The 27,913-nt window shown below is 45.8% G+C and overlaps 1 protein-coding gene across 6 annotated transcripts; it reads left to right on the top strand.

Annotated features, from left to right (window-relative positions):
* Positions 1-514: 514 nt before the first annotated feature.
* On the top strand, positions 515-26,100 carry NELFE (negative elongation factor complex member E). 6 transcript variants are annotated; one of them, XR_008316028.1, is made up of 12 exons: positions 515-663; positions 4,170-4,266; positions 5,788-5,860; positions 5,950-6,095; positions 6,695-6,769; positions 7,774-7,808; positions 8,138-8,388; positions 9,313-9,499; positions 12,006-12,060; positions 21,879-21,981; positions 25,453-25,635; positions 25,935-26,100. XR_008316028.1 is itself a non-coding variant. In XM_053295591.1 (11 exons), exons 2-11 carry the CDS (start codon positions 4,192-4,194, stop codon positions 26,006-26,008), a joined length of 1,074 nt encoding a protein of 357 aa, XP_053151566.1. In that variant the 5' UTR covers positions 515-663; positions 4,170-4,191; the 3' UTR covers positions 26,009-26,100. The 6 variants fall into 6 exon arrangements, 5 of the variants coding, with proteins under 5 accessions (XP_053151566.1, XP_053151571.1, XP_053151567.1 ...); XM_053295591.1 differs by lacking the exon at positions 25,453-25,635; XM_053295596.1 differs by lacking the exon at positions 25,453-25,635 and having other exon boundaries at positions 516-663; positions 9,355-9,499.
* Positions 26,101-27,913: the final 1,813 nt, after the last annotated feature.

The raw sequence follows: 27,913 nt of genomic DNA, 5'->3' as shown, positions 1-27,913 counted from the left end.
ATCTCTGTGCCAGCCACTGACAAACGGATGAGGATTGGTCAATCCCTGTAAGGGCGGAAAGGAAATTATGAAAGCGGAAGTGGTCATTGGAAGGGAAGTTGAACATTTTGTGCGTATTGTAGTACAGTTTTGTCATACTCATCGACGAGTGGTACACTATGCGTACTGTACTGAAATCTGATAGTGCCTGTCAGAAAATCCTACAGTGTACCACTCGTCGATGAGTATGACAAAACTGTGCTACAGTATGCTTTTAAAAAAATGCTTCAGAAAACAAAAGGCAGGTTTCTAATATATGAGCCAATGGCAACGCGCTATGTAAACACCTCCTTATTTTGCTACTCCACCATACAAAACTATACACCACCCAATCAGCAGCCTACTAGTCAAATAAAAACTGCCAAGAAGCTAAACATCATGGTGTTCGAAACGGTGCTCAGCCAATGAGCGGCCGCTATGCCAGATGTCCCCCACCCCGCTTACCTTTAAAAAAACCAACCCCGACGAATTCAATCACATTTCTGATCTGCCAATGGGCATCATGTTGCTGGGCAGCTTATGCAAATTAGGATGTTTGTTCCCACCCACTCCTCCATGATTGTTCTGAGGAGGCTGCGGGAAGGAGGCGCGAGCGAGAGGTACAGAAAACGGAAGCCATAAGCGGTGAGTGGAAAATCAGAAGAGAAGGCACTGTTAGCTTGTGAGTTGGCATGAGCTGCAGTGCATTATGGGAAAGGCTGACCAAAGTACGTGGGGTTGCAGATTAGGATCACAGAATTCTAGAATTTTAAAGGAGCCTTGGAAGTGTACAAGTCTAACCCTCTGTCTAGTGGTGGAGTTGGTTGACACGAGCTGCAGTGTATCATGGAATAGATGAGTAGGGACACTGGAGTGATGCATGTATTGGTGTATTGTGGGATGTATCTCAGAGAGCTCTGTATTGATCTGAACTGGTAGGAGCCCCCTTTGTGGGCATAGTGATGTTTCGCAGAATAAGTAGGAGGGCTTATAACCCCGGAATAATACTACCCCCTGTATGTTCTCACTGTATGCAGAAGGTCCCAGTTTTAATCTCTGGCATTTCCAGGTAGGGCTGAGAAAGTCTTCTGTCTGGAAGCCTGGAGAGTTGCTGCTGACCTGAGTAGAAAGCACTGGGCCAGATGGATCAATGATGTGTTGATAGGAAGCTGCCTTCTCTCAAGTCCTTTATAAGTCCACTTATATCATGGAGCTTTGGTCCATCTAGCTCAATATTGTTTGCACTGACAGGCAGCAGCTCCAGGGATCTTTCCTAGCATTAGCTGGACATCCCAGCGATTGATGGGTTCTTCCTGAAGCCTCATCATCATAAGTCATACTGTTGCTTGGTAGTAGAGTATCTACTTTGCATGCAAAAGGTTCCAGCTTCCCTGGCATCTTCAGGTAGGGCTGGGGGAAATAGCCTAGACAGAGCTGCCTGAATTTTTCAAGTGTCCTGTCAGATTGATCAGCCACGACCAGCTATCCAGCATATAAGCCTCTTTGTATTTTGGAAAGGATGCACATGTTGACGCATACATTCACACATGCACAGGGTTCATGAGATACCAGAACTACAATGCATGCCTATTCCACTGTGCTTGGGAAGCCCAATTTTCTTCCTCAGAGGTGGGAAAAGTAAACCATTTGCAGCCTCTCTTAAAGGCAGCAAGAACAGACAGTTTGAAACAGATTCTTTAGCTTCTTTAGCTTTTTATAATTTTCAGTTTTAATTTGAACCTAATAATTGTGGTTTTTAAACTGACTTTAAAAAAAAGTTAGTTAATTGTATTATTTTTATTGTATCTGTGCCTATCTTGTTGTGAGCCGCCCTGAGCAGTAGTGCACTGGAGGGGCAGGGCATAAATATTTTAAATAAATAAATAATTCAGCGGGAAACCTGTAGGAGTCACAAAGAGCTCTGCTTCTTGCTGCTGCCAAAACTCATCCTAACTTTATTGAAAGAAATATGATCTTAAAAGTGTGATTTGCTTTAAAGGGAACAGCTTTTAATTTTAGATATCTGTTTATGTCTATGCATACTGTGTTAAGATCAGTTATGGCCCGTGACTGCAACAATACATATGTAACTCCAAGAGCAGGTCCCGAATATGAGATGCTGCCATTCTAATGTAAACTGTGGTGCTGATGCAGTTGCCCACTCCTTGTCTCAAAGGGTTTTGCCTGCCATCTTCGGAGCCAGGAAGTAGACCGCAAACAGGACTATAGTGCTGACTCTGCACCCAGGGGTCTACAGTGATCTCTTGGCCTGGATGGCGCTTGCTGCCACTCATTATGGCCTCCTCAATCATTGCCCCCAGACTTTGGAATGCACCCCCAGTGAACGTCCTCTGCCTTTAAGAGGCAGGTAAAGACCTGGCTGTTTGATCTGGCCTTTGTCCTTTAAGGGGTGCTGTTTTCTGTCAGTGCTGCTTTTGTGAGCTGCATGTTACTGTTTTATTTTTAAATTCTCGTAGGTTTTATGGTTGTTTTAATATTTATGTTGCATACTGCCTTGAGAATTATGAAAAGTGTTATATAAATTTAACAATAAATAAATGCATGTAGTGTTGTCTGTGTGCTTAGCGCTTGACATAGAATGGGAAGACAGGTCCCTGCCCCAAGGAGCCTGCAATCTCAAAACAGGCAGAAGGGGAGGAAACTGAAGGCAGGGATAAACTGGGGGAGAATGTGCAATTCTTTCATGTACGCGTACTTAAGCTCTTCCAAGTACAACTCCTTCCTTCTCGGAGCAACCTCCACTGGTGGTCATTTCATGTGGTTATTAGAGTTCATGCATTAGGTGGCCCCCGTCCCTCCTTAGACATTCATGGAACACATGAAGGGGAAGTATTCCCCACCCCGCCAGCAGAATACCCTCTAATCGTTTTCATCTCTGTGTAGAATGGGTTTTGTTCTGGGCGGCAGTATGAAGGGAGTGTGTGTGTATGTGCATTCAGAGTGGGGCCTTCCTGATTCGACCCGAGCAGGATCTAACAACTGAGTGGGCATCAAAAAACTTGTGAGCGTGCACACATGCACATGCCTTAGAGGGAACACTGCCCCACCTCCCAGCCACATCCTCATGCAGCTGCACATTCAGTGTAATTTATTTATTTCATTTCATTTCATTTCATTTTATATCCTGCTCTTCCTCCAAGGAGCCCAGAGCGGTGTACTACATACTTAAGTTTCTCCTCACAACAACCCTGTGAAGTAGGTTCAGGGCTACTGCACATTATAGCAGGATTCCCAATTGTATGAAGGGCTTGTATGCGTATAGTGCCCTGTGCCCAGCACGTAGCCACTAAGGGCAGTCAGTAGCCTGGCTGGTAGGTGCGGTCCTTAGGAACATAGGAAGCTGCCATATGCTGAGTCAGACCATTGGTCTATCTAGCTCAGTATTGTCTTCACAGAAGGGCAGCAGCTCCTCCAAGGTTTCAGGCAGGAATCTCTCTCAGCCCTATCTTGGAGATGTTGCCAGGGAGGGAACTTGGAACCTTCTGCTCTTCCCAGAGCGGGGAACATCCCCTGAGGGGAATATCTTGCAGTGCTCACACATCAAGTCTCCCATTCATATGCAACCAGGGCAGATCCTGCTTAGCTAAGGGGACAAGCCATGCTTGCTACCACAAGACCAACTCTTCTCTGCATATGATTGTACCACAAGACCAGCTCTCCTCTCCTTGCTCCCCCTCACACATTCACAGAGTGTATCGAGAAGTGTGTCCCTGAATTTCCTTGTTTTTCTTGGTCTCCTTTTGCATTCTCCTTCTTAGTATGCATTGTTTTAAGCTATCAACTAGCAGAGTGCTTTTGTAGAAATACAGTGTATAAATGTTTGCAAATGAATGAACTGGTCTTCAGCGGCAAGTGAGGCCGCAGAATCTGCATGGTAGCCACAGGTGCGGCCAAAGCACAGTCATGCCCAGACAAGTCAATGGAACATTGGTGGCCGTGTGCAGTCATGACACTTGCATCTGAGGAGCCCTGCTTTCGGTCAGAGCTGGGCCAGGGGCCCTCTTGGTTTTGTTCGGCTCTGTATCATAACCCCCTGCTGTCTGTTCCAAGTAGAGCAGCTGTGCTGCGGGTCAGCCGCCCATAAGAAACAGCTTCCTCTGACTGACTGTTTTGCTTTCTTCTCATTCCAGACAGAGAAATCATTTGTCAATCATGATTGTCTTGCCACCAGGACTAACAGAGGAAGAAGAAGCGCTGCAGAAAAAATTTGCCAAACTCAAGAAGAAGGTCAGAACTTGTCCGTGTTGAGAGTGAATACCACCCTCACTAGGCCAGGCCAGAGGAAGGGGTGGATGGGTCACATGAACCTGTGCTCGATGCTGAGTTAGAGAATTGGTCTTTCTAGCCCAATATTGTCTGCTCTGACTGGTAGCAGCTCTCTAAGGCCTCAGGCAAAGGTCTTTCGCTACCCCATAACAAGAAATCCTTTTTAACTGGAGGTACCAAGGATGGAGAAGGCCATCTTAAGTGGCGCAGCGGGGAAATGCTTGACTAACAAGCAGAAGGTTGCCGGTTCGAATCACCGCTGGTACTATATCGGGCAGCAGCGATAGAGGAAGATGCTGAAAGGCGGCATCTCATACTGCGTGGGAGGAGGCAATGGTAAACCCCTCCTGTATTCTACCAAATAAAATCACAGGGCTCTGTGGGCTGCAGGAGTCGAAATTGACTTGCCGGCACACTTTACCTTGCCATGGATGGAACCCGTGACCTTCAGCATGTAAATAATGCCTTCTGTTGCTAAGTTATGGCTTGGTGGGTTTTGTGAATTATTTATTTTTCCTCAGAGGAGGGTTGTATCCACAAAGGATGCTGGGTTGTCTCGACCGCCTGTTCCTAGACAGGGCCAGTCAAGAGCTTTGACTCCCAGCAGGAGAGAGGGGCAATCCCCTTGAACTCCAGTTCTTCGCCCTGTCTCGCTCCAGCAGGTGCTATTTTGTCTTGTTCCGTGTACGTTTTACTGATCTGACTGCTCCCAACCTTTTCTGGACTGTCCCTTCTCCCCTTGCCTGAAAGTTCTCTTTCCCAAAGGGCTCACAATCTCAAAAGAAACACGAGGTAGATACTGCAACAGGCACTGGAGGAATGCTGTCCTGGGGCTGAGTGGAGACAATTGCTTTCCCCCGACTAAATATGAGAGAGAGATCTGCCATTTTAAAAAGGTGCCTCTTTGCCCAGTCAGCAGGAGTTAAATGGCAGAGTGGAAAAGAAAGCTTCCAGTGAAGATTTAGGAAGTGTCAGGCCTTGGCCAGGATCAAGCTTGAGGCAGCTGGACTCAGGGGAGCTGGCTGTTGGTCCATATGGGCCAAAGCAGGTCCAAAAGAGGCAGGGGCCAAGTTCCAGCAGAGCAAATGAGGATCAGCAGAGCCAGAAGCAGTGCACTGTCAAAATTAGTTGGGAGTCAAGGCCCAAGGAGGCCATTATTTCAGTGGTGTTCTCACACAAGCTCCAAGGTGCTTGCACTGAGGAGCAATTCTGAGGTGGATTTTATGAAGTTTGGTGAACAGAAATGGATCCTTGGCGGAGTCCGCGGACTGAATGTTCAAGCAGGCTGGTGCTGCAGCCTAGGGGGCACCCTTGAAGCACTGAGCTAGGCCTGCGGGGCTTGTAGTCGAAACCTGTACACCTGGGGACACCGCTTTCCAAAATCAAGCCCTGGCTTGAGAGAGACACATGGCGCCTGACAGGAAGGGAGGGCAATCAGGCTTGGTATGTCTGTGATTGACACCTTTTTTTCTTCCTCCCCAGAAAAAGGCCCTCATGGCCTTAAAGAAGCAACAGAGTTCAACCAGCCAGGCCAGCCAGGGAGGAATCAAACGCTGTAAGTCGGGCCTCTGGGAGAGAAGGGGGTGGGGCAGGGTGGGGCTGGAGCCCCAGCTCTTCAGTTCTCTCATTGTTTAATTCTCTCAGCCATCTCGGACCAGCCAGTAGTGGACACAGCCACAGCGACGGAGCAAGCCAAGATGCTGGTGAAAACGGGGGCCATCAGTGCTATCAAGGCTGAGAACAAAAATTCCGGGTTCAAGCGTTCCCGTACTCTGGAGGGAAAACTGAAGGTGAGCTGGATCCAATGGAACTGATGTAATGGGATAAGGAAAAGTTCAGCATGCTGTTTGTGACCGGGCCATCCCTAGGAGAGTGTGGGGCTGGGGGCTAGTGGCACTCCTCCTCAGCCTTCCTCCTCTGCCGTTGCTCCTTGTCCACCCCCTGCCGGCTACTCAGAGGGCACTCCCCATCAGCCTAACCCCCGCATCCCCCGTCTGCCAGTGCTCCTCACCCCACTCCCTGCTCAGCCAAATGACATGGAAGGAGTGCTTCTGTAGAGGAAAAATTTCCTTGTAGCTTTAGGGTTAATTTAGGGCATAGCGCTAAAGCAGGGTTTCTTAACCTTGAGCCCCCAGAATCCCCAGACATGGCCTCTGTGGCTGGGGATTCTGGGAGTTGTAGTCCAACAATATCTTGGGCCTAAGGTGCTAAACCCTGCGCTAAAGTGTTTCATCGCCTCCTTCTTCCTCCGAGCAAAGAGAGAGGCAATCAAACTTCCCAGCACCGCAGGAGCTGGATACGAAATGAGAGTCGCATGTGTGCCCTGATGCAGGACATCACTTAACTAACCAGTCAGTTTTTCACACTGTTAACCTCTGTGTGTCTTTAGGATCCTGAGAAAGGACCAGCTCCGACTTTCCAGCCTTTTCAGCGCAGCATCTCAGCAGATGATGACTCTCAAGAGGTACCTGGATGGGTTTCTGGAGCAGGGATGGAAATCTTATGGTCTGAAAAAGGCCTACTTCTGTGGCCTATGAGGACATCTTGCTTGCTTCTCCCTTATTATTTTAACGTTTTAAATTTTAAATTGTTGTAATGTTTTAATCTTTTTATCTGTTGGTTTTTATTGTAAACCTCCCAGAGACTTGCGTTTTGGGCGGTATAAAAATGTGTTAAGTAAATAAATAAATAAAATATTCTTGGGTCACAGTAGCCAAGGTGGAGCATGTGTTTTCTGCTTTTTGATGACACTTCACCCACTTTTTATGAACCATTGGTGTGGCATAGGGGCAGGGATGACTCTGTGAGAACTCATGCTAGAGTAGACTCATGGTATCTTGGGATAGGCTACAAAAGTTCTATGGTGGATTCTAGTCGCGATGCATTGTGGGAGATAGAACAAAAGGGCTTTATGAGTGGTCCAAGTGCATTATGGGATTTCACACACTCATCAGAAAGTCAATAGATTTCCAAGGGAATAGTCCCAGACCAACTCCCAGGGTATAGTAGTTGAGATGTTGAGGAAGCAACAATGTCTCATTTTGAGCTGTACTCCCTTGAACGCCCTATGAGCCAGAGTTTGACCAGTCATACTAAGAACAGCACATGACATGTTGAAGCAGATGGTGAAGGAAAAATCTAGTTCTCCCTAAGAGCCTTAGTATGGCTAAAGGGAAAGGTGTAGAGGATGTCCCAGATGTCTTGATTTCAGCACAGGAGTGTCTTTCCCCCCCCCTTTAATGTTTGTTGACATTTTGTATTTTACATACATCTATCCCCATTTCCCCAAGCCCGACCTTCCCTCCCCTTACCAGCCTTTGCACGCTGCACTGGCTGTGAGGAGGTGGGAAAAGAGAGATGGGGCGGGGGGGAGAGATGTGGGGTGGTGGCAAAAAGCTTAATTCACCCCTGTTGATAGGTACAGTGGAATCCTTGGTGATTTTTTGTTGTTTCCTTGTTTTGTTTTAGTCACGGCGACCTCAGAGGAAATCTCTCTATGAAAGGTTGGTATTTAAAGCCTCCATCCCCATACTGTAGCCAAGTGTTTGGGAGCTGATGCAAAGAGCACGTTTACAGGTAGCCAACAAAACTAGTGTTATAGTGCATTTGGAGATTAGGGGGACAGGTGTGAATAACTACACACAGAACACGCAGGCCTTATAGGGTACTGGAATATCTCACCACTCATACCCATTAAAGCTTACAAGTGACATGTGTTGCATAACTTGCCCTATCTTTAATCCCATTGATTTACACATTGACTTGTTCTGTGCCCTCTTGTTTTGTGGGTGCCCTTGCCCATTGATGTCTTCTGTTGCAAACTCTTTCCTAGCTTTGTAAGCTCCAGTGATCGTCTGCGGGACCCAGAGAAGGATCCAGAAGTGGGCAGGGATCCAGACAAGGAGTCCGACCGGGGTGAAAACTTGCGTGGTTACGAGTGGGACTATGATCGCGATCGGAGCCGGGACAGGAGCAGGGAACACGACCGAGACCGTGACCGAGACCGTGACCGTGATAGAGAGCGTGACCGAGACCGCGATCGTGACCGCGATAGAGAGCGTGACAGAGAGGGCAGCTTTCGCTGTAAGGAATTCTTGTCTTCTAAAGGGGGGCAAGTGTAGAGTAGCATCTTGGATAGAGTTGGAGTAAGTGGGGGTGCCTAGTGGGTGTTCTGATCTTGTATGAACACAGAGAGATAAAGGGAGCAAAGCCATATATTATGCCATTATTCGGCCAGTAGTGGCTCCCATCAACTCTTAAGTGCAGCTGCCTCATATGGCTTGTGTGAAGCTTTGGCCAAAGCCAGGTATTCCACACAACTCTTTATTCATTCATTCATTCATTCATTCATTTATTTTTACATTTATATCCCGCTCTTTCTCCGAGGAGCTCAGAGCAATGCACAGGATTATTTTTATCCTCACAACAACCCTGTGAAGTAGGTTAGGCTGAGAGATACGTGACTGGCCCAGAGTCACCCAGTGAGTTTCATGGTTGAATGGGGGATTCGAACTCTGGTCTTCCCAGTCCTAGTCGAACACTCTTAACCACTATATTATGCTGGATCCCTCGGCACTGCGCTGAGGTAGCTGTTACCACCACGCAGTGCGGCACTCTTTCTAGTGCTGGGAGGGAGGGGGCTTTAAGAGAAATGGAGGCCTTTCGAGCCACGGCCCCATCTTGGAAGGAATGCACGACGTGCTGGGAAGTGTAGTCGCTACCTGCACTTTCCCCATAGAGATCTATGGGGAAAGTGCTGGGAAGGACTACACTTTCCAGGATGGCTCTGGGGCTCAAGAGGGCTCTGTTCCTCTTAAAGCCCACCTCTCCACACTGGTGATGGAAGAAGTGCAGCATTGCATGGAGGTGAGCGCGGTGGGAACAGTTGCCTCTGGGAGGTTATCTGCACTTGAAAAATATTGAAGTTGACTGTATTTTGCCATAATATATTTTTGTATGTCTTAAAGGTGCTGCAAGACTCTTTTTACTGTGTTTTTGTATTTTTAGGCCTACCTATGGGCTGTCTTTCCTCCTTTTCCTCTCATCCAGGTTCAGATTCTTTCCCAGACCGGCGGGCCCCACGCAAAGGGAACACGGTGTATGTGTATGGGGCGGACATGAACCAGACTATGCTGCGCACAGCTTTCTCTGCCTTTGGGAACATCATTGACCTCTCCATGGACAACCCTCGCAAGTGAGTAATGGGAAGGAGCCTGAGCCAGCCCCAAATGCCCTTGTGGCTAAATCCAAATGGTGCCTCCCACCTTCACCCCCAGTTGACATGTAGCACAATCCACCAGGAAGCTTGCTGTGTGAGAAAATTTGGAAGAGCAAAGCATTTCCCAGTGGGTTGTTTCCCAGAGATCATCTCACTCTGCTACCCTTCAGTGGTGCCTGAAATATGTCACCTGAATTGGTGACTGCCTTCTTTTGGCTCATTGTAGGGTCACCTCTGGCTGGCAGGGCAGCCCAGAAGCAGGGTGGCACAGTTTGAGGACAGGTGTCTGAGTTGCAGTGTTCCCATAGTTGCACTATGGGGACAAGCATGACTTGTCCCCATAGCTAAGCAGGGTCTGCCTGGGTTGCATGTGAATGGGAAACTTGATGTGTGAGCACTGCAAGATATTCCCCTCAGGGGATGGAGCCGCTCTGGGAAGAGCAGAAGGTTTCAAGTTCCCTCCCTGGCTTCTCCAAGATAGGGCTGAGAGAGATACCTGCCTGCAACCTTGAAGAAGCCACTGCCAGTCTGTGAAGACAATACTGAGCAAGATAGACCAATGGTCTGACTCAGTATATGGCAGTTTCCTATGTTCCTAGTTGCACTGTTCCATAAAATAAAGCAAAGCAAAATGAAAACTGTGGCCATTTGTTAAGCAGCATACCAACCTGATTTCCCAGCAGATGGAAGTTCATTAATTAACTTCCTACTCTATCATACAAGCCAAGGTGGGTACCCCAAAACTAAATGCAGTTACCGAATCTCTGAGATGGTAGCGAGTATCTCATGCTGTTGATCTTCTTCAGCATGTGAGGGATGTTGGCACAGCAAGTAGCTGCTTTGGGTCTTCAGGGCGCCCAGTCTTCTAAAGAGCTTCTAATTAAATGTCCTTTTACTATTGTCTCACTACACAGAGCTAATATGTGCTGGCTGTTATTCATAGTTCCTTCACTTAGGTGTTTCTCCACATTCTAGCAATCTAACTGCTGATTGGATCATATTTTGTTTCATTTGGGCCAGTGCTCTCTAATTTTTTTTCATCTGTGTGTGGAATGAGTTTTGTTCTGGGTGGCAGTATCAAGGCAGGGTGTGCGCACATACATTCAGAGTGGGGCCTTCCTGATTCAACCTGAGCGGGATCTAAAATTGAGCGGATATTTTTAAAAACAACCCACATGTGAGTGTGCACATATGCGCTCACCTTAGAGGGAACACTGATTTGGGCCTAGGAGGCCTGGGACTGTCTTGATACATAGGCAGAGGTTTCCCAGGTGTCTCCTAGGGGGAGTTTAATTCAAAGTACTTGCTTGCTTCTTTAATTCAAAGTCCTCCATGGCTTTGTCCCCACATCTCTCCACTGCTGTATCCTGATACATGTCTTTCCATTCCCTCCTCAAAACTCCCTGGCTGACATACTGAGGGAAATTACTCAAAGTAGTCCCATTGAAATTAAACAGACACGTTAGACAATGCCTATGAATTCTTTTCAGTGAATCCTTTGGCAAAACTCTCTAATACTCTGCTGTCACTAAGCCTAAGTATAGCTTAGTAACTGAACTCTATTATATATATTTTGAAGAGTTTGTATGTAGTTGTGTTTGTGCGATTTAGTCATGCTTCCCGATTACCTACAGATACCAAATTATGCATACACAATCCTGCTACTTAAATTAGCCAAATGCACTACCTATATTGGGCAGCAGCAATATAGGAAAGATGCTGAAAAGGCATCAACTCATACTGCATGGGAGATGCCAATGGTAAACCCCTCCTGTATTCTACCAAAGTAAGCCACAGGGCTCTGTGATCGCCAGGAGTCGACAGGGACTTGACAACACACTTTAACTTTACTACATTTTACACTGGAATATGCTGAGGGCAAGGTTAAATTTTGTGTTTTTTAGAAGAAATTCTGCATATAATCATATTTTAATCATTGTTCTCAGAAGATTTTTAACACTCATAAATCAGATCAATAATTCAAAAATGACATCATGTCCAAGAGAAGTAGTTCTTTCTCAGATTCAAATTCACTATAGTTCAGATTTGCTGTAGAAAGTGATTATTCAATAGAATGAATAATGCTTGAAGTTGAAAGCCTATAAATTTCAAGATATTCTTTTACTTCCCTTTTGTAAGCACATTAATAAAAAACTCTTATCACATATATTTAATTTCTTGGACTTTCCTATCAGTGTAATCTATGCAAAATGGCACTATGTGATCAACAACTTTGCCTACGGTACTAGTATATGCATACTTGTCATTCACCCCACTTTCATTTCTTCTATCTACTTGTGCTGCGTTTTAGTTTACGGGATTTTCGGGGCAGGGACGTATCTTCTTATTCCATAAAGCATTGTGCACATAGGTGTATAATAATATATGTTATTGTTATAGTAACACATTTTGCCAGAGAGCGTTCAGACACACAGGAACATTCCAGTTATCAGCACTCATCTGCATCTCTTCCTACCCTCAGCTGTGCTTTTGTCACCTACGAGAAGATGGAGTCTGCAGACCAAGCCATTGCTGAGGTACTGACCTTTGCCTTTCCTCCCTGCAAAACGGGATAAGATCCTCAAGCTTTTGTTGCATTTTTTAAAATGCACTTGACATATACCAATAATTACTTATTATATATCAATCAGTGCATCACAAAAAAATGGCACAGGAAGTTTAAAATGAAATAAGAACGTTTCTATTTATTGGATTCCATTAATCCTGATTTGAATTAGAAATCAGAAAGAAACCGGAATGCCTTAGCAGCTGATCTCAGAAGTTCAGAGTCTGGTTTATTCTTAACACGCTGTTGATTTATGGCAACCAAATTTTTCTAAGGTTTGATTTCTTGAGCTTTGATTTTTGCCTTTGATGTTTTGCAAGTGTCATCCTTGTTGTAAGCATATACAAAAGGGGGCCTTGCATAGGCGGCCACAGCACTTTTCCTATGGGGTGGGGTGGGCAAAAGCAGTAATCCTATACCCACTTTACCTGGGAGCAAGCCCCACTGAATTCACTGGGACTAGCTCAACCCGGGGGGTGGGGAGATTGCTCTCCTTCCGGATGCTCATAGCACTTTGTATTTTATCAGTGAAATGTTGTCCACATTTATTTATTTACAAGTAAATTTTAGCCCGTTGAATAACGGGCGCTAGGAAGGGAAGGGGCCGATAACCATCCTCCCGCCCTCCCAGCTGCCCGACTTACCCTTCCCCGCACCCCCCCCAAAGGAATAAGGGCCTCCGTGGCCGCCGGAACTGCCCTCCCGCCCTCCCAGCTGCCCGAGCCCTACTCACCCGAGTCAGCCCGCAAGAGCCGGGCGAAGTGCAAGCATGTTTTCAAAAGGTCCAGAGAGGAGCTCTGTCCGCGAGCTCCTCTCTGGACCTTTTGAAAACATGCTTGCACTTCGCCCGGCTCTTGCAGGCTGACTCGGGTGAGTAGGGCTCGGGCAGCTGGGAGGGCGGGAGGGCAGCTGGGAGGGCGGGAGGGCAGTTCCGGCGGCCGCGGAGGCCCTTATTCCTTTGGGGGGGGTGCGGGGAAGGGTAAGTCGGGCAGCTGGGAGGGCGGGAAGGTGGATATCGGCTGTGGCGGCGCCGCCACCAGCCTCTATGCCGCGGCCGGTCTCCCCGGCCAGGCAAGGGCCCCAAGCCGCCCGGCTGCGGCGGCGGCGCCAGGCCTCGGCGGCGGCTCGGCCGCCACCTCGGCCGGCTTCCGCCGCCGCCGCCTCCCCCCACCCGGCTTCGGCGGCGCGGCCATGGCTCCGCCGCCGCCTTGGCCGCGCCGCGTCCTCTGGCCGAGGCGGCAGCTTTGCCGCCGCCTCGGCCAGTGTCCCCCGCCGCGGCTTCTTCAGGCGGCCACTTCTGGCCGCCCAAGATGGCCGCCACGTGCTGGCGGTCGTGTCTCCCTTGGACTGTTCTGAGCGTGCGCTCCGCGCACGCGCAGAACAGTCGAGGCACGAACGCACGCTTGGTGTCCGTCCACGGACGGACACCAAGCGTTTTATTAGAGAGGATTGATCAGATTTGTATACCGCCCCAAACTTTCATCTCTGGGTGAAAGAAATTAAGAAGACAAGGTGTAGAACCCCATGTAAATGAATTAAGAAATTAAGAAGATAGTGTGTAGAATCCCATGTAAATGAGAAAATCTTGTTTAAAACATTTGTCACCTTTTGCCACACCTGTATTCTATCTTCTGACACCACCACTTATGATAGACATTGGTGATATCACCAAGTTGTGTATTCTCTAACTTGGAAATCTGAATCTTAGGCGCTCATAGTGCTCATGTCAAATACAAAGGGAGTACTACAGCTCCAGGAGTTCTTCTCCAGTTTGGCTTTTAATCTGAGCCAGAGCAGTAACCCTATACCATCATTTATCTCTGCCTTCAGCCTGCCTGCCTCCAAAGCCCATCTCTTCCAGCAATACCCACCTCCCTTACAGTCTTCCTTCCCAGCACAAATTCATGCGCTGATGCAGATTAGGGCCCCGCACAGTTTTTGCAGCACCACCTACCAGCCACTTCTTGCTTTCTGCGGAGAACCTGCCATTTTCCCAATTTGCCAGGAAAGTAGTAAGTAAAAAGAGAGGGTTATTCTCAGAAAGCAAAACCTGCCAGCAGGTGGCACTGCAGTAGTTGCACCCTAATCTGGGACCCTAATCTGCATCTGAACAGAGCATGAATTTGTTCTGGGAAGAAAAATGAAAGCCTGCATGTGTGTGTGGAGGGTGGGTGAACTTGCACTTGAAAGTTGCGCAAAAGCATCTCACATTGTTCAGCTTTTTGCCATCTGAAGGGGCCTTTCAAATGAATGGCACTTAAGTTTATCATGATTATCTTGTCTCATGGGTTTCACTGGTGCCTAGTTAAGAATAAGCTGCTCTCTAGGTGTAGGTGCCATCATTTCATTTTAACATGTTTATACCATCTTATCCTTAGTCCAGGAGTGGGCGAAGTTTGCCCTCCAGCTGTTGTTGAACTGTAACTCCCATCATTCCCAACCACAATTTATTGTGGCTGGGAATGATGGGAATTGTAGTTCAACAGCTGGAGGGCCAGGTTTACCCACCCCTGCCTTAGTCTCTAATGCTGAACAAAATTAAAACCACAGTTACAAAAGTAAAGGCTTACAATGTTGCAAAACAATTGAATTAAATACAGAGGCATATTGTACAGTCACTGGTATTCACAGCAAATATTTTGTGGCAACATGAAGATAATCAGATTTGGTTTCTCGTTGTTGTCTCTGACTTCTTCACAAGTGGGCTTTGTGCACGTGCAGAGACCACATCAGGCACCTTCCAAGCTTCTTTTTGTCTCCTGTTTTGGCAGGAACCCTGCCCCCAACCACTGTATGTGGCTGTGCCTCTCCTCATCCCCATAGTCTTTCGTTGTCCATGCTTCAGTCGACATCGTTCTTCCCCTCTCAGGCACTGTATTTTTTTTACTGTATTTTTGATTTTATGATGTTGAATTTTAATTGTGTTTTATATTGGTTTTATTGTAACCCGCTCTGAGACCTTTGGGTATAGGGCGGGCTAGAAATGTAAATAAATATGTAAATTGTTGGGCACCTCTGGGCTTCTCTCTGCAAGTTTTTTTTTAAAAAAATATTCTTATCCTTTATCTCCTCTTTCTATCTCTGGTTTTCTTCTTTCTGTTATTTGGCTAGTTACCACTTTACTTTTCATGTCTTAATATTCTTTGGGCCCTCCCATCGATTTCCCGCTGCTGTCTGGGACAGGAGAGTTTAGGCCTTGCTCACAGTTTATGTCAAGCAAGATTGTCTTTAAAATGTGGGTGTGCTGTGGGGCAAAATTGCCATCTTCTGACACCCACAGTTAATGTTTATTCTGCCTTGGTGAATCGCACATCGCTGAAACTTGTACACACTGCCAGAAATTCACCAAGCAGGCTAGGAAGAACAGAGGCTCTCACCTGCATCCCACATTCTGGGAACAGGCCTTGCACTCTTCAGAGAACTTAGTTGCCACTGGTGTGAGTAACATGTCTGTTGAGATCCACTTGGTTGTTATGCCAATGGACGCTGAAAAAGTGACACCGCTCTCACCTAAATTTCCATCGGTACCTACAGCACTGGCACCAAAAGAACTGATAGACCCCACACCAGTCATCCTGTCAACATTCTCAGCTACTCTGCTGTCGATGCTTATGGCATTGGGGTCAACACTAAACCTTTGGGCTTGACGGGCTGCTCAGACACTGCATTGGTGCAACCCTTGAAGAAGAAGGGGTTGCCAGCAGGCGAACAGCCAGCAGGCGAACACGCTTGCCAGCAGGCGAACACCTGTCATGTATTTCTAAAAGGAAGCAACTACCAGACACGGAAGCCAATCCAGCAAAGCTGGAGGGAAAAAAGAAAACCCAGACCAACTTCAAGCCTGCCCAGACCCAACCACTAGCACTGAAGGAAAATGATCCAGACCTGAGCGCACCAGATTCATTGGAGTCCATTCCAAGGGATATGTCACCACCAGCTTTGACAAATACTCCGGACATGGAGAACTCTCCAGACTTTAGACTGACTTGGCCACATTCTCCAGACCAAGAGGAACCAGGATACCCATTCTCAGACACGAGCAATTACTGCTATCCCAAGGATCAGGATTATGAATCACCACTGCCGAAGCCAAAGCCGCCACCGATACCTTAGAAACCAGGGCACATCTCCAGACGGACATAGGGCTCAAGATTGACATGGATATACTTACCTTTATGAAAGCCAATATCACTCCAGGGATCACAGAAGGGATTAATCTCCTATAGACTCTATTCCGAGGATCATGGGGATGGATCTCTTCATGGCTGGGAGTGAGACTACTGTACGTATGTCAAGATATATCACTGTGAGATGGTATACTTCAGGGTATATAATACTGATTGGTGGTAGTCTGGTAGGGTGGAAGACGCGAAAACAGAGCTGTATCGCGACATCCACAGCGGAAGCAGAGTATGCTTCATTGTCTGATCTGTGCACAGAACTGACCTGGTACAAACAAATCATGAATGAACTGGATGAACATGTGGATTATCCAGTAGCTGTATATGAAAACAACCAGACTTGTATACAAATTGCCGAGAGTGTAAAGGTGAAAAACAGAAGTAAGCATATCGATATTAAATTCCAGAATGTAAAACAAGCCGTAGAAAATGAAATTATCAGACTGGAATATTGTACTTCTGAGAACAACTTGGCAGACATAATGACAAAACCTCTAAGTGCTATGAAGCGTAAGTAAGTGTAAATGTAAGTGTAAAACTGGAGTTGTACACCACCTCAAAGTGATAGGAGGGGTGTCAAGATATATCACTGTGAGATGTTGTTGTGTGTATAGCTTTAAGTAATAAGTGCAAGTCACTGTGGTTGCAGTAAGTGGTGACTGGCAACATGTGAGGCCAATTGACAGGTGATGAGGGCTCAAGTACTGACCTAGAGTGATTGGCCAAAGCCAGTATAAGAACAAGGCTCAAAGAAGAGCTAACTGTCCACAGTGGTAAATGCTGCACCACTGTGGTCCACCCGGCTGCTATACCTATGCTGTATCTACGTTCCTGATGTACAGGTGAAACTCGGAAAATTAGAATATCGTGCAAAAGTCCATTAATTTCAGTAATGCAAATTAAAAGGTGAAACTGATATATGAGACAGATGCATTACATGCAAAGTGAGATAAGTCAAGCCTTAATTTGTTATAATTGTGATGATCATGGCGTACAGCTCATGAGAACCCCAAATCCACAATCTCAGAAAATTAGAATATTACATGGAACCAAGAAGACAAGGATTGAAGAATAGAACAATATCGGACCTCTGAAAAGTATACAGTGTACTGTGCTTGATTGGCCGGCAAACTCGCCTGACCTGACCCCATAGAGAATCTATGGGGCATTGCCGAGAGAAGGATGAGAGACATGAGACCAAACAATGCAGAATTGCTGAAGACCGCTAATGAAGCATCCTGGTCTTCCATAATACCTCATCAGTGCCACAGGCTGATAGCATCCATGCCACGCCGCATTGAGGCAGTAATTGCTGCAAAAGGGGCCCAAACCAAGTACTGAATACATATGCATGCTTATACTTTTCAGAGGTCCGATATTGTTCTATTCTTCAATCCTTGTCTTCTTGGTTCCATGTAATATTCTAATTTTCTGAGATTGTGGATTTGGGGTTTTCATGAGCTGTACGCCATGATCATCACAATTATAACAAATTAAGGCTTGACTTATCTCACTTTGCATGTAATGCGCCTGTCTCATATATCAGTTCCACCTTTTAATTTGTATTACTGAAATTAATGGACTTTTGCACGATATTCTAATTTTCCAAGTTTCACCTGTGTATATATATGCCTACGTGTAACTGGACTTACTGAGCTGATATATCATGTAAGTGTCCTCTACCACAATATATTCTTCAGTTTGAAAGTTACCTGTGTCGGGGTGTTCTTTGCCTAGTGGGGTACAAGTCATTAACTCTGCAATTGAGGCACAGCACCAACAACGTACAACTGTTACAGAAGCAGCTATGGCCCAAAAGAACCTTATGACTTGTGCCGACAAAGTTTATTGCATTTGGTACGACACTGAGTATCTGTACCGAGAGGAGTCTTACACTGACATGGAACATCATTCCTACAGCCAAAACTGAACAAGCCATTTTGAGGGACTGCATCAGACCTGCTTTTGGTCCTGATTCTGTTCTTTGGCCAGCAGGACCAACCTGCACCACAGCAAACACTCGGGGCCGACACATCTGATTCGTTCCCGTGAAGAAATGTTGTCAAAACCAACACAGCTCACAGGGAAGACGGCACCGACGAGGCTTAGGAATGAGGAGACATAATCAGATTGGTCTCCACAGATTCCTTCAGTACCAACAGAGCCTTCCAAAGGTCTGACAACAAAGGTCTGAAGGAGACAACCTATCTGAACACTTGGATTCGAACCAAGAAAAAAAGTCTGAGGAGGAGGAAGTCCAATCCTCACACTCTGAATTGGCCACCACAGGACCAAGACCACCCCCCGCCCTTAGAAGACCTGAAGTTATACTCCAACTATATATCTAGAATGGCTGTTGCACTGGGGATAAACTTGGACCAACAACAAAAAAGTGACTTGGATCCTTGTTTGCACTCATAGATGTGGACACCTGCATTCCAGCCTCCTTGCCCATGAATATGGCCTTACTTGAAATAGTAAAGGGGTAATGGGTACTGGAAGAAAGGCACCTAATGGCACAGCGGGGAAGTAACCTGCCTAGAGAGCAGGAGGCTGTTGGTTTGAATCCCCCCCCCCGAATATGGGAAACTCCTATATCGGGCAGCAGTGATATAAGAGGGTGCTGAAAGGCATCATCTCATACTGCGTGGGAGATGGCAGTGGTAAACTGCTCCTGTATTCTACCAAGAAAGCCACAGGGCTTCGTGGTCGCCAGGAATTGACACCAACTCGATGGCACAACCTTTCCTTATTAACTGGAAGAATCCATCATCATTGTCCCAGCTTACTAAGCATCTTGGAAATTTCTGTTGGGTTCAAATGGTGGAAGAGTAATCAGCCTTTCTACAGAGACACCCAACTGCAAACTTGATAGTTGTGGAGGCAGCATTAACAAAAACGAGAGGAAGGTCAACCTCAAACCCAGGAGACAGAGAGGGTTTGGTAGGTGCCTTTGTTCAGCAGAGGCTTTACATCTGTGAAGACAGTCTGTGAAGACAGTACTGAGCTAGATAGACCAATGGTCTGACTCAGTATATGGCAGCTTCCTATGTAAAACTCTTCCATTCAGCTTTGCGTCCACTCCAGAGTGTTCACGAAGTACATGGCCCCTGTGATAGCCTTTCTCCAACAGGATGGCATCCAGATATATCCATAACTGGATAATTGGCTCCTAGCTGTGGATTCACCAGCGGAGACAACAGCAGCCATCAAAAGGACCCTTGTGCTTCTGGAAACTCTGGGACTGCAGATAAATTACAAAAAATCCCAACTTGTCCCCATAACGCGCATCCAATTCCCCGGCACCTTGAAGGGCTGGGTCTTTCTCCGAGAAGCACGAATTAATCACCCTTGCAAGGCGCATTGCAGGTGGTGGATTCCACAGAACAATATTCAGTGTCCTGAAGGGCTTCCTTCCTCTCATAAGGAACTTCTCTGTTACCTTCCAGATGGACAACACAACATCCAAAGCATATATAAACAGGCAAGGCAGAACAGCATCCAGATCTTTGCTGGCCTTAACATGGAACTTTGGCAAAGGTGATCAGACGCAAAGTTATGCCGTAAGCAGTCCACATTCAAGAAGCAACAAACCCCTAGGCCAGAGGTGGGGAACCTTGGCCCTCCAGCTGTCTTCGAACTACAACTCCCACCATTGTGGCTGAGGATGGTGGGAGTGGTAGTTCAAAAACAGCTGGAGGGCCAAGGTTCCCCACCCCTGCTCTAGGCGGACGTGCTCAGCAGATCATCCATGACCTGCCACAAATGAGAACTCAATCAAAAGATGCTTCATCAGATCTTCTGACAATGTGGAACCCCCACATTGGATACTTTTGCCTCGGCAGAGAACAGACAATGGGAGACATTTTGTTTGAGGGCAGAGAAAGGCAAAAATTTCATTAGGAGATGAGTTTGCAGTCCCATGGACAGATCACTTCATATACCTGTTTCCAGCTATTCTGCTGCTACCAAGAATCCTTTTGCAAATCAGAAGGGAAGGGGGTGAACTGCATCCTGCGTCATGGTGGCCTCGGAGGCCATACTCACCTTCTGCCTCAGGCTGCCGGCAAGATTCTGCATCCAGAGATGAAATCCCTCCATCGGACAGCTTGGAAAATCTTGCCTCCTTCCACTTAGAGTTGCAGGAAGTAAAGCATCTAGGAAACCTGCAACAACAAAATCTTACAATCACAAATGGAAAAGATTCTGCAAGTTTGAAGAGCAGCACAAATTTAATGTTTGTTACTTAAATGTTCAAGTTTGTTCGTACATGTTGCACCTGAAATAGTCAGGCAAAGTTATCCTCATTAAAAGTTCACCTAGCTGCAATTGTGGCCTACACGTCATGGGCTTGACAATTCAAAAATGCAACTATTTAAACAATTTCTCAAGTGTTTGTCCATCTCCTCCCTGACAACCCTGTAATGGCCCCAACCTTGGACCTCTCATTGCTCTTGCCTATTGAGCCCCCCTTTCGAATTCCCGGCCATGGTGCATCCTAGACTCCTTCCCTGGAAGGTTTTGTTTTTGGTGGCCATCGCTTCTGCAGGCAGAGAGAGAGTGAGCTGCACATCTTGCAAGTGGACACATCTTACCTGGTCATTCACCAAGATAAAGAGGTACTAAGGCCAGACATTCCATCTTACCAAAGACAGTGTCATTATTCCATCATTCACAGCCAATCAACCTGCCTGCATTTTTAAAAAACCCGACTTCAAGAGTGGAGCAATGACTGCACCTGCTAGACATCAGGCGGGCCTTGGCCTTCTGTCTTCAGCATTCTGAAGTGTGGAGGCAATCTAAATTCATCTCTGTATCCTATGAGGGTCGAAAGAAGGGCTGCCAGGTCTCCTCACAGACTCTATACAGATGGATGTTTTCTACAATTGAGCTCTGCTACAAGTTATCACAAGAGCAGCTCCCACCTACTGTCAAGGCACATTCCACCAGAATGATGGCTTCCTCTGTTGCCTTCGATAAGGCAGTGCTGCTCGAAACCATTTGCCAACCAGCTACTTGGGCAACACCACGATCCTCTATCCAGCACTATGCCATTGATGCCCAGGCACGCAGAGACACTGCATTTGACAGAGCTGTTCTTCAGTCCATTTTCCACTAGACCCATCTAGTTAGACAGCTAGATGTAAGACACAGCAAGGTAAGACAGCTTGCTATGTGCTCATTTTGTGTGAAAGACAGACACCACGTCAAAGAACGACAGGTTGCTTACCCATCACTTTGGTTCTTTTAGTGGTCATCTGTCCTTTTACATGCCCTCCCCCCCTCCCCACAGGGCTCTCCTAAAGGCGGACTCCAAGACGGAAGGGCTTCGAGACTGAGGGGATGAGGAGAGGCGCTGCTGCATATGGCAGTTGGGGGCGCGGTTCCCACTAAAACAGGAGAGAAAAAGAAACTTGGAAGGTTCCCGGCATGGTCTCCTCACATGCACAAAGCCCATTTGTGTCAAAGGACAGAGAACCACTAGAAGAAGCAAAGTTACAGGTAAGCAACCTGTTGCTTTTCTTGGTGTATAAGATGCCACAAGAATCTTTATCAGGGAGCTGTCCAGGAATTTGGGTATAACTTATTTGGGATCTCTTTCCTACAGCTCAATGGTGCTGTGGTAGAAGATGTGCAGTTAAAGGTCAGCATTGCCCGCAAGCAGCCCATGCTGGATGCAGCCACTGGCAAATCTGTCTGGGGATCTTTGGGTAAGTAGCCAGGATGCTTTTGGGGTGGGAGTGGGGGGTGGGGAATCGAAGGGGACATACACAATGAGGGTTGGGAGCCCCAAGCTCTAGCACCTTTGAGCAATGGGAACTAGATCTAGTGGGTTCAAATGAGGCAGGGGGCGGGAGGAGAAAAGTTAAAGGCCAGGATCTGAGGGGATGTGGTCTATCAGCAAAGGCCATCTACTCATTGCAGGTATGTTGGAGCTATGCGACTTATAATAAAATAGGATTATTTGAACACCCAAAGTATAGAAAGGCAAATGTTACAAAGTAGACTTGTATTTTACAGGTGTAATTTGTACAGTTTATCTTTCTGCACTTTTAATCAAACATGCATATACTTTGTTCAGATGGAGTGTTTATGTTGCGCTTCTCTTGTACTATAACTGCATTGCTTTTTTTACATACCTTTTGGACCTTCAGTGCAGGCTATGCATTAAGGTTTCCAGCCTCTGGCTGTAGCCATTAAGGCTAAGAACCTTCTTGCATTTCTTGTGTTGATTCACATGTGACTTCAGTGGAGCTCTTTAGACATTTGGTCTGGGACTGCCTGTTTGTTTTTAACCACACCAAAAAGGTACAGCTGCATAAATTGGTCTTTTTTCTCAGGGAGTCTTGAAAATCCCCCCTTTTCAAGGGAAAACTGTAAAGACAGTTAAAGTCCTGTTGATTTTTTGTATTTTGTATATTTATAGTCATGGGTTGGGGCGCACTGAACCAGCCTCGGAGTTTGTTAGAGGACCGAAAGGGTTCCATTCCCCACTTCCCTAGCTGTAAGGAGTCTCCACTGCTCCTTTTGAGAGCCACAGGGTTGTCTCTGTACTCTCCTTCAGTACCAGCCCCTTATCACTGGCTTCCTGGTCCTTAAATACTGACTCACACCACACCTTAAATACGCACACCCCATAGCCTCCATTCTGGATGTACCTGCAGTCAGGTGATTCCTGCTGCAGCTGAGGAGTCTGTGTGGCATCCCCATCTGTCTGCCTTCCCCTCTAAGTAGGGCCGACCTATTACCTGGTGGTCTCTCGCAGCTGGCACACACCCTGCCATGTCACTAGTCAGGGATGGCGGGCAGAGAGCATGCCTACTTGAGCGAGCCTGGCCACGCTTTGCTGGGAATTCTTCCAGCTGTGGCTGTCTCACCCCTGCCAATCCCCAACATTTATAATTATAGATAAGAACGTTTGGCCTTGGGGAAAGAGTTTGTCAAATGCATTGGGTCCAAAGACCAAATCTGTGCCACTGAGTATTGTCTGTCTATGATTCCTTACCCAGTTGTATTTGATCTCTCATTGGGTCATTTTTATCTTCTTTTACCCTTCTGCAATGCCTAACAATATTAAGCAAATTAGAAATGAATAATAGTTGATCAAACACAAACTTGAGAAGCCTTGCTCCAGATATTTGCCTTTCCCCCATACCTTAAATGTTAACTCTCATTCTGACTTTAAGCATTATGTTGCATTACAATACATTTTCACATTTTTCATTTTCCCCTTTTGTAAGAGGCAGATGGATTGAAAAGGATTTTCAATTTGAACTGCAGAATTGTATGTGTGCGCATATCAAACCTCATTCCGATATCTCACTGTTCATTGGAGTTATTAGAGTATGAAGAAATGCCCAAAGGGCAAGTACAATCTGTAAGCCCACTTCACTTGACCAGTAATGTAGCCCAGTCACAAACATCTGGGAATCCTTGATACAGGGAACATTATTGGCAAGCCATCTCCATTTTTTTTTTGTTTTTATTTACCATATTTATAGACTTGCCTGTTATACATATCCCTAGGCAGTGCACATACAACTATAAAACAGAATAAAAACCAATTAAAACAGTTTTACAGAATAAAAGCCACAAATAAAACAGGTTAATAATATATTAACAAAAAGCTTGTGAAAACAGGTGTGCCTTAAGGCTCTTTTTAAAGGCAAGAAGATAAATAATGCATACTGGGCTCTCCAAGATCAACACACCAAGAAACAAACTACCAATTGTTTCTTGATGTCTTTTTAAAGGCAGCCAGAGATGACGCTCCTGTTTTGACAGGGAATCCATTCTTGCACTCTTCTTCAGCTGTCCAACTTCTCAACTCACTTCCACTCTGCCTTCAACTTCTGACTAACTTCAACTAACTCTCTGCTGCAGTCAAGCCTCCTTCTTTATTCACTTCCAGCCCTCTAATTTTTCGATACAAACCAATCAAAGCAACTCAAGTTACCTCTATTATTTAAAAACATATCAAATCCAATCTGGCCCTGTCCACCCCCAGCACAGTACCTCCAGTGACTGTTGCTGGTGTCTGTCTTATGTTTCCTTTTTAGATTGTGAGCCCTTTGGGGACAGGGAGCCATCTTGTTTGTTTGTTATTTCTCTGTGTAAACCACCCTGAGCCATTTTTGGAAGAGCAGTATAGAAATTGAATTATTATTATTATTATTAATCAAACTCTCTCTTCCCTCCAAAATTTAACCAGTACAACTCTTCTCCCTCCCAAACCAAACTGTAGAACGTGAAGTGTGAACTTTTGACCCCTGCACAGAACATAGGTTGTTCATTGGGGTCTTTCTTTCCAAGCAAATACATATTCGATATAGAAATTTGTAACACAAAAAGAGAAGGTTCAGGCCTCATTCCTTCACAACCACAAATATAAAAACAGGATGAAATGATTAAAACAATTATGATATAAAACCAATTATAATTAATTTAAAACCTGAGAAAACAAGTGTGTCTTAAGGGTCTTTTTAAAAATAGCCAGAGATGGAGAAACTCTGATTCGAACAGGGAGTGCATTCCAGAGCCACAGAGAACGCCTGGTCCTGAGTAGCCACCAAACGGGCCGGTGGTAGCCATGACTGGACCTCCCCAGTTGATCTTAATAGGCGGGAGGGTTCTTGACAAAGGAGGCGCTCTCTTAAGTACCCTGGACCCAAGCCATTAAGGGCTTTATAGGTAATAACCAGCACTTTGTATTTCGCTCGGAAACATAGCAGCAGCCAGTGCAGTTCTTTTTAAGATCCGGTGTTTTATGGTATCTTTGGGTTATCCCGGAGTCTAATCTGTCTGCCACATTCTGCACCAACTGTAGTTTCCAGACTACACACACAGGCAGCCTCACGTGGAGTCAAGCCTTGAGGTTACCAGCATATGTATCACTGTTTTAAGGCAATTTTTCTCCAGAAATGGGCATAGCTGATGTATTGGCCAAAGCTGATAAAATGTGTCCCTGGCCATCACTCTCTCAATCATCTTGCCCAACCATAGAAACTTGGAGACAGATCTATAATTGGCTAACTCCTTTATGTCTTTTAAAATTTGTTGTACACTACCCAGAGCCTTTGGATGGGGCAGTTTATAAACGTAATAAATAATAACAACTCTGAGGGATCCAGGGCAGGGTTTGTTTGTTTTTTACACATCTTATATCCCGCTCTTCCACCAAGGAGCCCAGATCGGTGTACTACATACTTCTCCTCACAACAACCCTGTGAAGTAGGTTAGGCTGAGAGAGAAGTGACTGGCCCAGAGTCACCTAGCAAGTATCATGGCTGAATGGGGATTTGAACTCGGGTCTCCCTGGTCCTAGTCCAGCACTCTAACCACTACACCACGATGGCTCTCTTGAAGTAAGGTCTAATTATAGCCTCCTAATAATAGGAAGCTTTTAGTTAATTAATTTTTAAACTGCTAGTCTTATTTTATAAAATTGTTTTAATCATTTTATCCTGTTTTATAGTTGTATTTTAAATTATGTACACTGCCTAGGTCTACACATAGCAGGCAGTATATAAAAATGATAAATTAATATGTACTACTGTTTATCTTTCTTGGGGATAGAGCTGGGGCAGGCAGCAAGGGAAACTAGGTATCCTTCTTTTGCTGATATATTTTCCCTGACCTATTGCCTCCCTTACCCCCCTTTCAGCTGTGAATAACAGTGTCAAAGGCTCTCACCGAGACAAGCGATCCCAGGTTGTCTACAATGAAGATATCTTCTGAGGCCTGTGTGGTGATCCCTTCTTGAGGGATGGAGTGTGCTTTGATTTTGTGTCATTTAATTAGGTATTCAAATAAACGTCTGCTGTTTTCTACCTTGTACTGCTGTGATCATTCAGGCTCAGAACTAGGCCTTCAAAAACAGAGTCGCTCTTTTCATCAAGACCTTCTGCTCAAGTTCGGACCTAGAAGTTTGCTGGAGCTAGGACGAAGCTTGGCTCTTGAACTCACCTCTCCCCTTGGTTGGGAAGGTAGGATGTTAGCAGGGCCTCCACAGAAGCAGGACAAACACACTGGAGGCAATATTTGGGGATGCAACAGTCTCTTCCAGAATCAGATTCCAAGGAGATTAGATGCACCAGCAGAACTTCTGGGTTGGGAGCTGAAACAGGAAAAAGATGAGAGCAGAAACTAGGAGATCCAGCATCAAAGACCTGTGGTCTTGCATTGCCATTGGGGATTGATATTTAATAATGCTGTGCAGCCTCTTTCATGGGTACAACACCCATCGGTCCCAGGCTGTGACTTGGCCATCTTAGCTTCATGCAAGTTCTTTCAGGTGCTCTTTTGGAGACGTTCAAAATCTCCCTTACCTGAATTTCTCCTCCAGTTTTGGTGTTCCAAGAGACCTGGTCAGAGATTGTGTCAAGCACTCATACCGTGTATACAAGTACAGATGCAGTTACATTTTATGTTGTACACAGGTACAGCAATATACGTCCTATCTTTACCATGCACTTGAAGGGCCTGTATCCAAGTTCACTTTTAAAATGAACACAGGTACAGTCATTCACACAAAAACATGTACCTATGTGCAGATATGTGTACACTCATGCAACATAATGTCTGAATAAGGCTTAGGTCTTGTTTCTGAAGTGGAACTGATGCATTAGGAATCCTCTGTTCAATTTTTTTGTTTCCAGATGTTTATACAGTGCATCATGCACATGTGACATTCTGCACTAAGTTACGCGTGCCTTGTAATGTAATGTTCACACAGTTGCACAATTGCGCTCTCGCACAAATGCAAAAAATGTGCAAGCAAAGTTGTGTGATAATACATCAATTTAAAGCAATGACTGTACTATCATCAACTCCATTTGTGAACATTACGTTAGAAGGTGCAGTACGTCAGCCACAACTTTTGGTTCCTCCAGTTCGTTCATCTTCTTTCCCCTCTACCAGCTCTTTGCGTTATTGAGGCACATGTAAACACTGCCAAAAGCAATCTTGGTGTGGACCTTTGTGTCCAATTGCATCAAGATTCCTTTTTGTGTGGTATTTTAGTTGTGAAGGAGCACCTTTGCCAAACAGTAAAACCAAATCTTGATGGGCTAATGCATACAATCACATCAAGATTATGTTTCTGATGTGTTTCCTCAGTGTGCATGAGAGCACCAGAAACGTTGGGTGGAAAAGATCCAAATGACTTGAAAGAACTGAAAGTTGTTCTTCAGAAGTCCTATTCAGACATTATGTTGTATTTGCATTCAGATGTTTGTATAATCATACAGATTTGTGTATGTATCTATGTTCATTTTAAAACTGCTGGGATTGGTAATCTGTCACCAGTTGTCAGCAATATGCAGATGACATTTAGTTCTATCTCTCCTTATCACCTGATCCTAGGGTGGCACTGGATGTCCTGAATTAGGGGCTGGAGACAGTGATGGATTGGATGTGGGCTAATAAACTGAGATGGAATCTGGGCAAGACGGATGTGCTTTTGGACAATAGGAGAGCCACTCAGGATGAGGGGATTCAACTGGTTGTGGATGGGGTTGAACTCCCCTTGAAAGAGCAGGTGCACAGCTTGGGGATTTTGCTGGACCCAACTCTGCTTTTGGAAGCTCAGGTGGAGGCGGTGGCCAGGGGTGCCTTTGCACCCTGCGTCCATTTCTCGAGAAG

Source organism: Hemicordylus capensis, chromosome 2 (assembly GCF_027244095.1).
Source record: "Hemicordylus capensis ecotype Gifberg chromosome 2, rHemCap1.1.pri, whole genome shotgun sequence".
NCBI lineage: Eukaryota > Metazoa > Chordata > Lepidosauria > Squamata > Cordylidae > Hemicordylus > Hemicordylus capensis.
The sequence above is the reverse complement of the archived record's forward strand: the minus strand, read 5'-3'. Positions and strand labels throughout refer to the sequence as shown.

Bases quoted from the DNA above. Each gene is read 5' to 3' on its own strand.
- NELFE (XM_053295591.1), top strand. From the start codon at position 4,192: ATGATTGTCTTGCCACCAGGACTAACAGAGGAAGAAGAAGCGCTGCAG. The intron at 5,861-5,949 runs GTAAGTCGGGCC...TAATTCTCTCAG, and splicing joins CCAGGGAGGAATCAAACGCT to CCATCTCGGACCAGCCAGTA. The intron at 9,500-12,005 runs GTGAGTAATGGG...TCCTACCCTCAG, and splicing joins TCCATGGACAACCCTCGCAA to CTGTGCTTTTGTCACCTACG.